At 49.9% G+C, this 13,269-nt stretch overlaps 2 protein-coding genes across 2 annotated transcripts; one reads left to right on the forward strand and one right to left on the reverse strand.

Annotated features, from left to right (window-relative positions):
• Positions 1–5,188: 5,188 nt before the first annotated feature.
• On the forward strand, positions 5,189–5,864 carry LOC136507827 (U1 small nuclear ribonucleoprotein C-like). The gene is made up of 3 exons (XM_066502429.1): positions 5,189–5,302; positions 5,379–5,627; positions 5,709–5,864. Exons 1-3 carry the CDS (start codon positions 5,189–5,191, stop codon positions 5,862–5,864), a joined length of 519 nt encoding a protein of 172 aa, XP_066358526.1.
• Positions 5,865–11,840: 5,976 nt separating this feature from the next.
• On the reverse strand, positions 11,841–12,929 carry LOC136506656 (short-chain dehydrogenase ptmH-like). Its single transcript, XM_066501548.1, has one exon. The coding sequence runs from the start codon at positions 12,927–12,929 to the stop codon at positions 12,027–12,029; it is 903 nt and encodes a 300-aa protein (XP_066357645.1). The 3' UTR covers positions 11,841–12,026.
• Between the last annotated feature and the right edge of the window lie 340 nt (positions 12,930–13,269).

Here is a 13,269-nt window from a genome sequence, read left to right on the forward strand (position 1 = left end):
GAAGAAGAAAGTAAAGGCTCAGGTGTTGAGAGATCTGTTCAAGCACAGGTTCGTTCCAAACTATACCCGTTGGCACCACCATGGTGAATACCATCCTATTAGGGATGAGGTGGTGCGACCCGTCCTCGAGGAGTATGATGGCGATGCCGGGATGGCAGACATGATGGCAGACTTCCACGAAGCACGGTTTGGCGAAGGAATGGATGTGGAGGAAGATCCGGAGGAAACCGCGAAGGCCTTCTACGACATGATGGAGTCGGCACAGAAGCCCCTTCATGAGAAGACAAAGCTTACGCAACTGGATGCTGTCTCACGCCTGATAGGGTTGAAGTCGCAGCTGGGCATTAGTCGAGACGGCTTCGATCTCGTGTTGAGCATTGTTGGGGGACTGCTTCCAGCAGATCATGTCCTGCCGACGAACACCTACGCTACACAGAAGCTCCTTCGTGCACTTAAGATGCCATATGAGGGGATCCATGCTTGTCTGAAGGGGTGCGTCCTGTTCAGGGGAGACCTCGAGGAAGCAAAAACCTGTCCGAAGTGCGATGCCTCTAGGTTCGTGTTGGTAGAAGGCTCTGATGGCAGCATGAAATAGTCTAAGGTCCCCGAGAAGGTCGTACGGCACCTTCCTTTCCTACCGAGGCTGCAACGGCTGTATATGACGGAGGAGTCCGCGAAACAGATGACGTGGCACAAGAATGGCAAAAGATACCATCCTGACAAGATGGTACACCCGGCGGACGGTGATGCATGGAAGCACTTCGATAACATGAATCCTGTCAAGGCTATGGAGGCTTGGAATGTACGCGTAGCGCTGGCAACAGATGGGTTCAACCCGTTTGGAATGATGGCGGCCCCGTACACTTGCTGGCCCGTGTTTGTGATCCCCCTCAATCTCCCCCCTGGCGTCATGTTTGAACCTAAGAACGTGCTCTTGACACTGATAATACCTGGACACCCGGGCGACAATATGGGTGTGTTCATGCAGCCGGTGTGGGATGAATTGGAACTTGCTTGGGAAGAGGGGGTACTCACGTACGACCGGGCTACGAAGAGGAACTTCAGAATGCATGTGTGGTACTAGTATTCAATGCATGACTTCCTGGCGTATGGCTTATTCAGTGGGTGGTGTGTTCACGGGAAGTTCCCTTGCCCGACATGCAAGGCAGATGTGATGTTCACCTGGCTGGCCAAGGGCGGCAAGTTTTCTTCTTTCGACAAGCATCGCCAATTCCTGCCTGAGAACCATGAATTCAGGCTAGATGTAAAGCACTTCACGAAAGGCATTCAAGTCACCGGCCCCATTCCACAGGTTAAGAGCCCTGCCGCCGTCCTTGCTGACATACAGGCTCTCGAACCTGAGGAAACAGGTGGGTTTAAGGGATATGCTCGGGACCACATGTGGACTCATATATCGGGCTTGACTAGGCTCCCCTACTTCAAGGACCTTCTTCTTCCACACAACATCGATGTAATGCACACAGAAAAGAATGTGGCCGAGGCACTCTGGGCAACACTCATGGACGTTGGCAAAAATTCGAAGGACAACGTCAAGGCTAGACTGGACCTAGAGATGATCTGTGATAGACCAAACCTGGTGATGAAGACCCTTGCGCCCGGCAGGAAATGGAAAAGGGGGCCGGCCGATTACATCCTGAAAAGGGCAGATAGGAAGGAAGTTCTGCAGTGGATCAAGACGTTAAAGTTCCCCGATGGGTATGCGGCGAATCTGAGCAGGGGTGTGAACTTGCAGACTATGAAAGTCTTAGGGATGAAGAGCCATGACTTCCACATATAGATTGAGCGGATCCTTCCTGCGATGACCCGGGGATACCTCCCAGAGCATGTGTGGCGCGTCCTGGCAGAGTTGAGCTTCTTCTTCCGCCAGCTTTGTGCCAAGGAGTTGTCTCGGGATGTTTGTGTTGAACTGGAGAAGGCTGCACCTCTGTTGCTCTGCAAGTTGGAGATGATATTTCCACCTGGCTTCTTTCTGTCCATGCAGCATCTGATCTTGCACCTACCACGCGAGGCACGGTTGGGGGGTCCCATGCAGGCCCGTTGGTGCTATCCAATCAAGAGGTGTCTAAAGCTTCTTCGGAAAAATTGTAGAAATAAAGCCAAGATTGAGGCTTCCGTGGGAGAGGCCTCCGTTCTAGAGGAGGTGTCGACCTTCACACAGGCGTACTATACTGAGAAGCTTCCCAGCATGCACAATCCAACCCCTCGTTACAACGCTGACGAGAACTCATCGATACTCAGCCTTTTCCAAGGGGATCTCGGGAGTGGAAGCGCAGGTACCAACAAGCAGTTGAACCATCAGGAGTGGCAGACTATCATGTTCACATTGTTGATCAACCTTGATGAAGTGATTCCTTATCAGAAGTAAGTTCTCAATGAGCTTGTTACCTACACCGTCACTATCCTCCATCTATCATGGTCTGACCCTCTAGTTTCTTCCTTCTTTCAGGGAATTTATTAGTCAATACTGGAGAGGCAATAGGGCTCCTACCGAGCAAGAAGAAGACAATCTTCTTAGACACGGTGTGCCCGATTTCATCTCCTGGTTCTGTACAAAGGTACCAACCAACTAACCTCTTTCCGACTTTGTGATTCCACTTTGCTCCCCGGAGCGAGTTATGTAACGATCTCCTACCCTTGCAGGCCCGAACGGATGCAGAAATGAGCGATGAATTGAAACAGGTGGGCCGTGGCTTCTCCCGTAGGGTGAAGTCATTCACCGTTTATGATGTGAATGGCTATCGCTTTTGCACGAGAAGCTACGAGGAGAGTCGACCCAACCTAAAAACCATGTGCTGCGGAGTTCATACGCCTGGCACGGATGGGAAGGACTACTATGGCATAGTCGAAGAGATATACGAGCTCAACTTTAAGGGTGCCGGGACTTTAGCGCCGGTGGTATTCAAATGCCATTGGTTCGATCCTGATATCACGAGGAAAGACCTTACGATAGGTCAAGTCGAGATTCGACAGGACTCCAGCTATAAAGGAGACGATGTCTACATTGTGGCCAACCGAGACGCCACGCAAGTTTATTACCTCCCATGGGCGTGCCAAAAAGACGAGAAGCTTGCGGGGTGGAGCCTTGTGCATTTGGTGTCGCCGCGCGGCAAAGCGCCTCTCCCAAACGACAACGATTACAACTTTGACCCAAGCACCGATGAGTTCTATCAACCTGAGGGGCTAGAAGGTACCTTGGAGATCGACATTGGTTCGCTCATGGGCATGGAAGTAGACAACGAAATCGATGAGGACGAGGGTGAGGAGGTGCAGGATGCTAGGGACTTAAGAATGCTTGAGCGATGGCAGATGCAGCGTGATGGAGTTGTCCAGGAGGAGGTACATGATGATGACTATGGAGACGATGAGGATGATGATGACAGTGATGACTTAAGGGAGGTCGACAATATTGATAGCGATGACGACGATAGTGATAGAGATGACGACTCCACGCCCGAGATATTGCCGTTCGCGGAGATAATTACGAGGCCATGTAATACTATATTGTTATTATTATGTTCCTTTACAAGTACTTGTCATTTATTTATGCTAACAGTTTTGTTCTTTGTCATTGCAGGCACTCGGCAAAATGCCAGGCGGATGGCGGCAGTGGCCGCATCGAGCAGTACGCTCGGCGTACCAGGTCCCCCCGCAGGAGACCGCCAACGACGACGAGGAGGAGGAGGAGGTGTTGGTGCGCGGGTCGTCCAGTAGGGGGTCCCAGCCCCCCAGCGGACGTCGCCAGGCGACCAGGAGGCTGCTGTTCTCATCCTCGCAAGGGGGGACGACGTCGCGTGACGACGAGCGCGGCGGCGATGACGACGACGATGATGACGACGACGACAGCGACGACGCGCCTACACCAGTCGAGACGGCTTCGACTTCGTCAGGCGTGGCCAAGGTGTACTCGCGCGGGCCCATGCAGCTTCCTAGGGTGCGGCCGCAATTCCACCAGCGCCCGGTGATCACACCCGTGGGCCAGACGTAAGTAACCATTATTGATTTCACTACTTGTTCATATGACATGTCAAAAATCGAACTGAAGACTAACAATTGTTCTTAATGACTCGTGCAGTTCCTGGAAGATTGTGAGTGGAGCAGGTCAAGCACGCCATATCAATGGCATCCAGGGCCTCCTGATTAAGGAGTACTACCCTGGCCTTGTCAACGTCAACGGCGAGATGAAGGTGCCCACCAAGTGGTCCCACTTCTACCTCGTCGAGGAGGGTGGCGAGACCATCGCGGCAAAGATAAAGAGGGAGTTTTGGGTGAGTCTTTCATCGCACCGCATTGCTAAATAGTACGCATTCGTCGGACTTCTTGCAAAAAGGAAATGCTACATGATGTGTCTGTGTGCAGGACTTCTTTACGTGCGAGGAGGGTAAAGCGGCCCAGGCGGCGTGAGTGTAGGAGGCAGTCTGCAAAGATCGTCTCAAGGACCTGTACCATGAGGCGCGCATACAGGCCATCCGCGACTTCCACGCCAACGTGCTTGGAGAGAACATCAAGAAGCCCCAAATCCGCCAGAGAATGAACTCGAGGGAGGCCGACCTCACCCAAGCGCAATACGAGCAGGTAATTAAGTATGACAACATTCGTTCAGATTCCTTCAGTGAAACATTACACTAATCTTCTCGCATGTCAAATACTTGATGTCATGCAGGTGTGTCCGTCGTGGTGCGACAACCACAGGGAATGCTGGACGGAGATTGTGCGCATGTGGCGCACGGATGAGGCGTACGCGAGGCGCGTCGACCGTCAGGGCCACCGCGCGCAGATGCGAGGGGTGTCACACCACCAAGGGAATCAGCCCCTCCCCCAGTTCGCGACAAGATGGGTATGCGTCCGTTCATGTCTTAATCCTTGCGCTCAATTGTCAATACTTGTAACCATGTTTGTGTTTTCAATGCAGACGCACGGTGGGCAGGAAATCAATGAGTACACCGCGTACCTCCTCTCTCACAAGGGCAAGGCGACGGATCTGAACAACGTCTACAACCCGGAGGATGGGCCCGATGCGTACACCAACCCCACCGCCTACGAGAAGGCCACCGAGTACACCGTCGCGGCTCGCCAGCGCTACGGGGAGACGTTCGACCCCACCGCCGAGCCCCTGGACACAGACCTCCTGCAGAGGTTGGGACCAGGGAAGCAGCATGGCCACTACTACATGGCCCACAGCGCCCTCGACCTGTCCCAGGTTCCTACGCTGACCCAGGTTCGATCCACGCCCACGAGCTCCAGCGACATCCCCGTAGCGCCCCGGCGGCAGTCAGCGTCACAGGTAAGTGCCGTTTCGTTCGTCGTTCACTCGTTTCGCACCTGTACATACAATCAACACTGCGGATGTAATATTGCAGGCCCAGATGGAGGCCAAGATGGAGGAGAGGATCGCCACGTTGCACGCACAGATGATGGCGCAACAGATGGCTTACCAGCAAAGCCTGCAGCAGCACTACAACACTCAGATGCAGAACATGGCCAGCTTCTTCCAGTCCATGCAGACGCCCGGGGCGTCTACACCGCCTCCTCTTCCAATGTTCGCTCCACCGCCTCCTCCTCCAGAGTTTTTTCCTGTGCCTGCTCCTGTCGCTCCTGGAGGGACCCCGGTGAGTATATTGACTCTTGCTTTAACTTGTGCGTCCATGCTGCAGATACTAATGACATCACTTGGCGTTTAACTTGTGCAGGTACAGTCGGCGGGTTCGAACCCGTCTCCTAAAGGTCCCGGCCATCAGATGATGTCGTATCCACCACCTGCACCCTATCCACCGTATCCACCTCCGCGTGGCCCTCCTCCGACGTACTCATGGCCGCCGATGCGCGGAGGGTGGCAGTACGCGTAGGCGCCTCAGTTTGGTCCAAGGGGGTTTCCGTGGGCAAACCCTGGGGGCTCTGGGGGCGGAGCGGACAACGAGACCGGGGACGGTGCGACGAGCTAGGTATTTGTCGATTCTGTTATCATGTATCCACTGTATCGTCGAAGTTGTTGTCATGTATTTCTTTTCTTCGTTATGGACCTAGACTTGTTATGTTGAACTTCGTGTGATGGACGTCGACTTGTGGTGTTCGACGTGTTGGACTTCATGTGATGGTTGTAATGCACTTGTGTGGTTGTTATTGTGACATATATGTGAGATATATGTGATGTTGTGCGTTATTGTGATATATGTGGTGATGTTGGCGACAAATGTGATGAAATTGTGATATAAATGGTGCTACCGGTGCTTCTGGTGAAATTGGATTATAATTTGTGATTTTGCAGGGTTTTGATGCGAGAAAACAGAAAACAAAAGCAAAAAAAAAATTTCCAGCTTTGCCGACTGTTTACAGTCGGCAAAGCTGGCAAAGCTGGGCAAAAAAACCCAGGACAGAGTCTTTGCCGACTGCAATGGGAGGCAGTCGGCAAAGAGGTCAAACCTTTGCCGACTGCAACTCCGAAAGCAGTCGGCAAAGAACATTTCAAAAAAAAATTTCTTTCTTTGCCGACTGCCGAGCTGGCGGCCAGTCGACAAACAATTTTTGAAAAAAAAATTCTTTGCCGACTGCCGAGGAACCAGCAGTTGGCAAAGGCTGCCGTCAGGGCTGACGGCGCCACGTGGCTATGCCGACTGCTGGCGTGGCAGTTGGCAAAGGCTTTGCCGACTGTGTGCCACGTGGCAGTCGGCAAATCCGCCTTTGCCGACCCAGGCTTTGCCGACTGCCACGTGGCTTTGCGGTCGGCAAAGCCTTTGCCGACTGGGTTTATGCCTTTGCCGACCGGGGCAAGCAGTCGGCAAAGAGGCGTTTTCCTGTAGTGATCACTTGGGCTTTCGCATTACTAAAATAGAACCTTCACATTATATAGTACAATTTGTTGAGTTCCATAAAAATTACACTAGTAAAAAAAGGGCTTCTATTCTCGGCTGCCAACCCCCTTTATTCCCGGTTACACAGCTGGGAATAGGAGTTCGAGAATAAATGGTTAGTAGCCGGGAATAGAAGTGGACCTTTAGTCCCGGTTGGTGATACTAACCGGGACTATAAAGGTAGCCACGCCAGCGCCTGGGCTGGCCCCTTTATTCCTGGTTGGTATTACCAACCGGGACTAAAGGGTCTTTTTTTTTCTTTTTCTGCTTATTTCAATTGATGATTCTTTTTTGTTTTAATTTGGTTTTCGAATACGCATTATTCGCTGCAAAGTAATATACGTATACGCGCGCGTACTGTAAAGTTTTCGCTCAATCAATGCACGCAAGCAACACAAGTAAAAGTAAACTAAAACATAATATTACATTTCATCGTCACATGTAAAGTTTGCATTAATTGTACATTTCATCATCACATGTTCTTTGGATCAATATGAAATTTGGCTTTCATCATCACATATTTGGGTCATAGTAAAACTCACCGTCGGGAGTTAAGATCTGATCATTCAGAAATTCACCTATTGTCTCTTGGATTGCTTTGAGTTGGTGTGTGTCCAGGGTTTTTTCCTTCAACCAACGAGTCTTCAATTTAAGATATGAGATAAAGAAAAATTATATTAGTATATATATATATATATATATATATATATATCAAGAATAATGATAAATAAATTGTATCTATCACGAATATATATATATAAATATATGTATGAAGAATATATATATATATATATATATATATATATATATATATATGTGTGTGTGTGTGTGTGTGTGTGTGTGTGTGTGTGTGTGTGTGTGACTTACCCTTTTTTGCTCTAGACTAGTTCTTTTTTAGCACACTCTCATGAACTCGCAAACATAGTATCCATAGAGATTGGTCCCCTGGGGTTGCAGCAGAACCCACTTTACGAGAAAAAGATTCGTCATCATCCGAGCATAGGGAAATTGAACTAAGGTAGGTATATAGTACTTACTTTGTATAGCACTACTTTCAGTGGCACTTTACGTTTCATATGGTGTTCCTGACAGACCTTTTCCCAACAACTACCAAATAACATAAAAAATATTTGGACCATTAATTTGCATGCAGAGAGACTAGAATAGTTTTGCTAGTGAGACTGCAATTACCTCTGAATAATATCTATCGTCTCTTGGAACTCTTTTTGCTCTTTTCTCATCAAGTCCATGATGCCTAGAAGACCTTTCTCTAGATCGAGTTCCATCAATATCCAGTGTTCACTGCTATGTCCATTAACACTCATTAACTAGCTAACAGGTACACTGAACATATATATATGGATACACGATCGTCGACATTATGAACACTTACCTGAAGTTGTAGGGGAAGAGTATACATTTCTTGTCACGTTGCTTCTCTAAGAACATCTTGATATTGGCCTCCATTTCTGCTTTTCATGTTGGTTGGGGTTTAGGGTTTTCGAATACGATATGTGGATCAATGAAATCAATATCAGTACACCCTTTCTTTTTGCACTCTTCCATCTCAAACCTGCATCATATATATAGAGTGAGGATAATAAACACAGACATGTACGTACGTAGCGACTTATTATTAATTAGTAGAAAGAATCACTTACCGACAATAGCAGCTGATGAGAGTCTTGTCGAGAGAGTTCCAGTGGACTAGTTGGTGTAATTCAGCAAACTCAATGTACATAACGTCATCGCCACGGAACCAATGGTCGTCTTTGATTCTGACAGAAATATAGAACTCTTTCCGGTGACACGCGTCGAGGTACAAGATGTTTAGCTTGAACAATTGTGTACCTAGTTCATTGATGGTCTTAGGATTCCATAGACTCCAGCCATGCTCATATTTCTGCCATTCATCCGCTACCGGCGCACTTTCGAAGAGGAAATCGCCAAGGTCGATACCTCTCATAGCATAAAAGTTAGCAAGTTCCGCCATATCCACTTCTTTATCAGCAGGTATTTCCATCATATCTAGCATATCTATGTTTGAACCATATTCATTAGCAATAACTAGAGGAGGGACTGATTGCAATTCTTGTTCTCCGAGTTGTGCAACAGTTTTCCCTGCTTTAGCAGCTTTCTTGATTATCTTGCTAAGAGTGCGGTCAAAGTCTGATGGTGGCGAGGGCTTACGAGCTTGCCGCCTCTTTTTCTGCTCAGCTTCCACCATCCGCCTTAGTTTAGCTGGAGGTAGGTGGCCGGGGAGGGTTTAGGGTGGTTTAGGGTTTAGGGTTTAGGGTGGTTTAGGGTTTAGGGTATAGGCCACATGGTATCAGAATATAACACAATTGATTTTTTTTCCTAAGGAAAAATTATACATGTATACATTAATTGATATATATATATATATATATACACACATTAATTTCATACATATATACATTAATTGATATATATATACACATTTCATACATACATAATTTCATACATATACACATTAATTGATATATATATATACACATTTCATACATATATAATTTCATACATATATACATTAATACGCATTTCGTCAATATAATTCATAAATATAATATATATATACCGGCGGTTTAGAATTAATGGAGTGTTGGCGATGGGCGGTGGTGGACAGCGGCGCTGGATCGAGGCACGAGGGCTCCTGGCCGGGCGCGGCGTTGTCGGGGCTACTCCGGCGAGGTGTGGGTGGGCGTCGGGATGCCCTCCGGTGAGGAAGAAGGCGCGGCGTCGGGCCGGGGTGGCATGGGAAAGTGAAATCGGCGGCGGCGTGGCGCGCGCGCGGCGTCGAGGGCAGCCAGGGGCTCCTCCTTATGGGGCGCGGCGTTGGGGCTACTCCGACGAGGTGGGCGGGCGTCTGGGTGCCCTCCTGTGAGGAAGGCGGCGTCGGGGGTGGCCGGGAAGGCGAAATCGGCGGCGGCGTGGTGCGCGCGGGGCGTCGGGGGCGGCCGGGGGCTCCTCGGTGAGGGACGCGGCGTCGAGGCTACTCCGGCGAGGTGGGCGAGCCTCGGGGTGCCCTTCGGTGAGGAAGGCGGCGTCGGGGGTGGCCGGCGAGGCGAATCGGCGGCGGCGGAGCTCTGGGGACGCGCTGAAGACGAAGACGATCGATGAGGAGGAAAAGAGAAGGGAGGCGGCGGTATATAGGAGAGGGACCTTTAGTCCCAGCTCCGTCCACCGCCCGGGACTAAAGCACCTTTAGTCCCGGCTCCTGCCACCAGCCGGGACTAAAGAGGGACCTTTAGTCCCGGCTGTTGGAAAGAGCCGGGACTAAAGGATTTTTTGGCGGGCCGCCAAATGCAGCCCACCTTTAGTCCCAGCTGGTGGCAGGAGTCGGGACTAAAGGTAGGCTACATTTTCATTTCCCACAAACTTTTAAGCAGATCAGTTTATTTTATATATGTTTTGTATTTAAATGTTTAAGTCTTATTATTTGCGCAGTAAATTCAATATTAGGCATAAAATGTTTTAGAAAAAAGTAATAAACTTTATTTTCATTTACTGCACAAAAAAAAATATGTGACCTAAACTATTGTGTTTTTATTATAAATGTTGAACATAATGCAACTAATACTTACTATTTTCGTTAATGCAAAAATATAGACTTTAATTGAAATTATTAAATTTATTGGTTTTCGATAGGAAATTAGTTTTCACGTAATTGTAACGTAAATCTTTAGGTTCTTCATTAATCATTGTATAATTAATCGGTGAGTTCGGGCGGAAATTCAATTAAAGTTAAAAAAGTACCAAACCACCTTAGAAAAATCTCAAACTTGGTGGTGGCTACACACAGGGCATTTGTAGTCTTGAGAAAAAGTTTGAGACCAATCCGGCACTAGAAAGCACATGGACCTCAGAATCCTAGAGAACCTAGGTGTATAGATAGGGTTCGACGAAATGTTCTATATACCTCTGTGAAGCACGTCGACTCCGCCTATGTTGAAATGGCTTAAAAAAAATTTGGCAGTCATTTACACCCAAAACATGGCCCCACACAAGATCTTAGGTTTTTCTGATAATTATTTTTATTATTACATTTTTCTTTGTGCCGCGTGAGACGAAATACGGCGAATTACATATTCAAAACAATATAATTTTGCATCAACCTCCACAAATATTTGTCTCCTAGGGCACAAGAGACCATTTGGCAAAGTTTGGCACCATTCCGGATCTTTTCGGGGGTGGACTCAGTTCAACGTATAATTAATCGGTGAAGTCGCGTGGAAATTCAATTAAAGTGAAAAATTTACCAAACCAATTCAGCAAAATCTCGAACTTGGTGGTGGCTTCACACTGGGCATTTGAAACCCTGATAAAAATTATGAGATCAATCAGGCACTAGAAAGCACATGGACCAGAAAATTCAAAGTATAGTTAACAAAAGAATATAATCAATTAAAGGGTCTTTTCTCTTATTAAATAAATGTTTGGGTGCCTTCTTGTCTAGAAAGTGACTTAGTTCAGATGGCTAGCTAGTGCGCTGCGGTTTGGACCTTGGCTATGAGGTCGTGGGTTCAATGCCTGGCTGCCTCATTTTTTTGTCCAGCACGACTATATTATTTTATCAAGAAAGATTTTATCCCGGTTATATCCCAGGACCGGTCCCAGCTGGAGCCTCAAGCCGGGAGTAAAGATTTATTCCCGGTTAGAGGGTTCAGCCGGGACTAAAGGATAACCTTTAGTCCCGGCTCTGGGCTATAACCGGGACTAATTATTGCCTGCCGTCGCCACACACTTGGGGTAGGAACTTTGTATCCTTGTTTGAGGATACAACCGGGACTAATAGTCCTTTTAGTCCCGAACACAAAAATACCGGGACTAAAGGCAAAAATAGAGACGGGATGAAAGGTCTGTTTTCTAGTAGTGTTAGAGACCAACTAATTATAATAATAATAATTTGCTAGGAACTACTAGTTCATATAAATTTATTTAGTTGAATGAAAATGTAACTTTAGTACTAGTACAGGAGCAAGAAGATGCATGGTTACTTCAAAAGAAAATATAAAAAGAAAAAAGAAAAAAGAAAAGAAGAAGAAGATGCAGGGTGGGTGACTCGTCGGTTATTCGGCGGAGTGGAGATCTGGGTCGGCCGATGCAACAACAAGACGCGCTTGTGATGAACTGAACTCGCTAGCGTGGCTTCTTGTTGAGCCCGAAGCGCCATGCGAAGAAGGCGTCGCGCACCCCTGCAGGCGACGCCGCGAGCGCGGCGAACAGCAGCGTCATGTTGCCGTAGACGATCTCCCTGGGAGGTCGCGCGCTCATGACCCGTCGCGCCACGTGCCTAGCGAAGACGCCGGCGTCTGTGGACTTCCTCGTCTGCGACGCCCGGCCCCGCTCCTCGATGGCCGCCGCGAAGTCCCGGTACATCCGCCACTCCTGTCCGCCGGCGGCGAGCTGCGCGGCGTTGGCGCGGCCCAGCCCGGACCTGATGGCGCCCGCGACGACCTTGACGACGTGCACACCGAAGGGGCGGAGCTCGAGGCGCAGGGCGTCGGTGGCGGCGTGCACAGCGGCCTTGGACGCGCAGTAGGGCGCGGCCCAGGGCGTGGCGGTGGTGCCCACCACGCTGCCCACGTTGACGACGCGCCCGGCCCCGCGCTCCGCCATGTGGGGCGCCACGGCGCGCACGGTGCGGACCTGGCCCATGAAGTTGACGTCCATCGCGCGGGACACGGCGGCCGGGGACAGCTCCGCCAGCGGGCCCGTGCACCCGACCCCGGCGTTGTTGAGCAGCACGTCGATGCGGCCGTGCCGCGCCAGCACGTCGCGGACGGCCGCGGAGACGCTGGCGTCTGAGGTCACGTCGAGCGGCAGCGCCTCCGTGGACAGCGTGCCCCCGAGGTCGGCGGCTAGGCTGGGGACTCGGTCCGGGACGTCGGTGGCCACCACGTGGCAGCCCAGGCCCGCGAAGGCCTGGCAGTACTCGTACCCGATCCCGCCCTTGGCGCACCCCGTGATGAGCACCACCGGCTGCTGCTCGCCGTCCTGCCGCTGCTGCTGGCCGTCATCGTCGCCGTCGCCGGTGGCCATGATGAGGTGGGGGTGCTTGTGCGTGTGCTTCGGAGACCACACGACGCAACTTCGCAAGCAGCGGGATGAAGGGCGTCGGTCTTATATAAGAGCACACCAGGGTTAACTAACGGATTAACGAAGATTATTATATAGCTAATTAAATAATTCATGCGCGCGCCGGTTTGTTAGTGTTTGGGATGTCCGTCGTGAGGATTGGTACGGGGAATATGCAGGAGGGATATGCGGTTGGAGCTGGCGCCTTTCCCTTGGGCTCTTCATGCACTCTCTGCGTCTGCCGTGCGTGTTGCTTCGGTGTCATCTTCTTGGGAGCTCCGGCGATCTTCCGCGGCGGGCGGCC

This window comes from Miscanthus floridulus, chromosome 15, assembly GCF_019320115.1.
Source record: "Miscanthus floridulus cultivar M001 chromosome 15, ASM1932011v1, whole genome shotgun sequence".
Classification (NCBI taxonomy): Eukaryota; Viridiplantae; Streptophyta; class Magnoliopsida; order Poales; family Poaceae; genus Miscanthus; species Miscanthus floridulus.

Bases quoted from the DNA above. Each gene is read 5' to 3' on its own strand.
- LOC136507827 (XM_066502429.1), top strand. From the start codon at position 5,189: ATGGCCCACAGCGCCCTCGACCTGTCCCAGGTTCCTACGCTGACCCAG. The intron at 5,303-5,378 runs GTAAGTGCCGTT...GTAATATTGCAG, and splicing joins GGCGGCAGTCAGCGTCACAG to GCCCAGATGGAGGCCAAGAT. The intron at 5,628-5,708 runs GTGAGTATATTG...TAACTTGTGCAG, and splicing joins TCGCTCCTGGAGGGACCCCG to GTACAGTCGGCGGGTTCGAA.
- LOC136506656 (XM_066501548.1), bottom strand. From the start codon at position 12,929: ATGGCCACCGGCGACGGCGACGATGACGGCCAGCAGCAGCGGCAGGAC.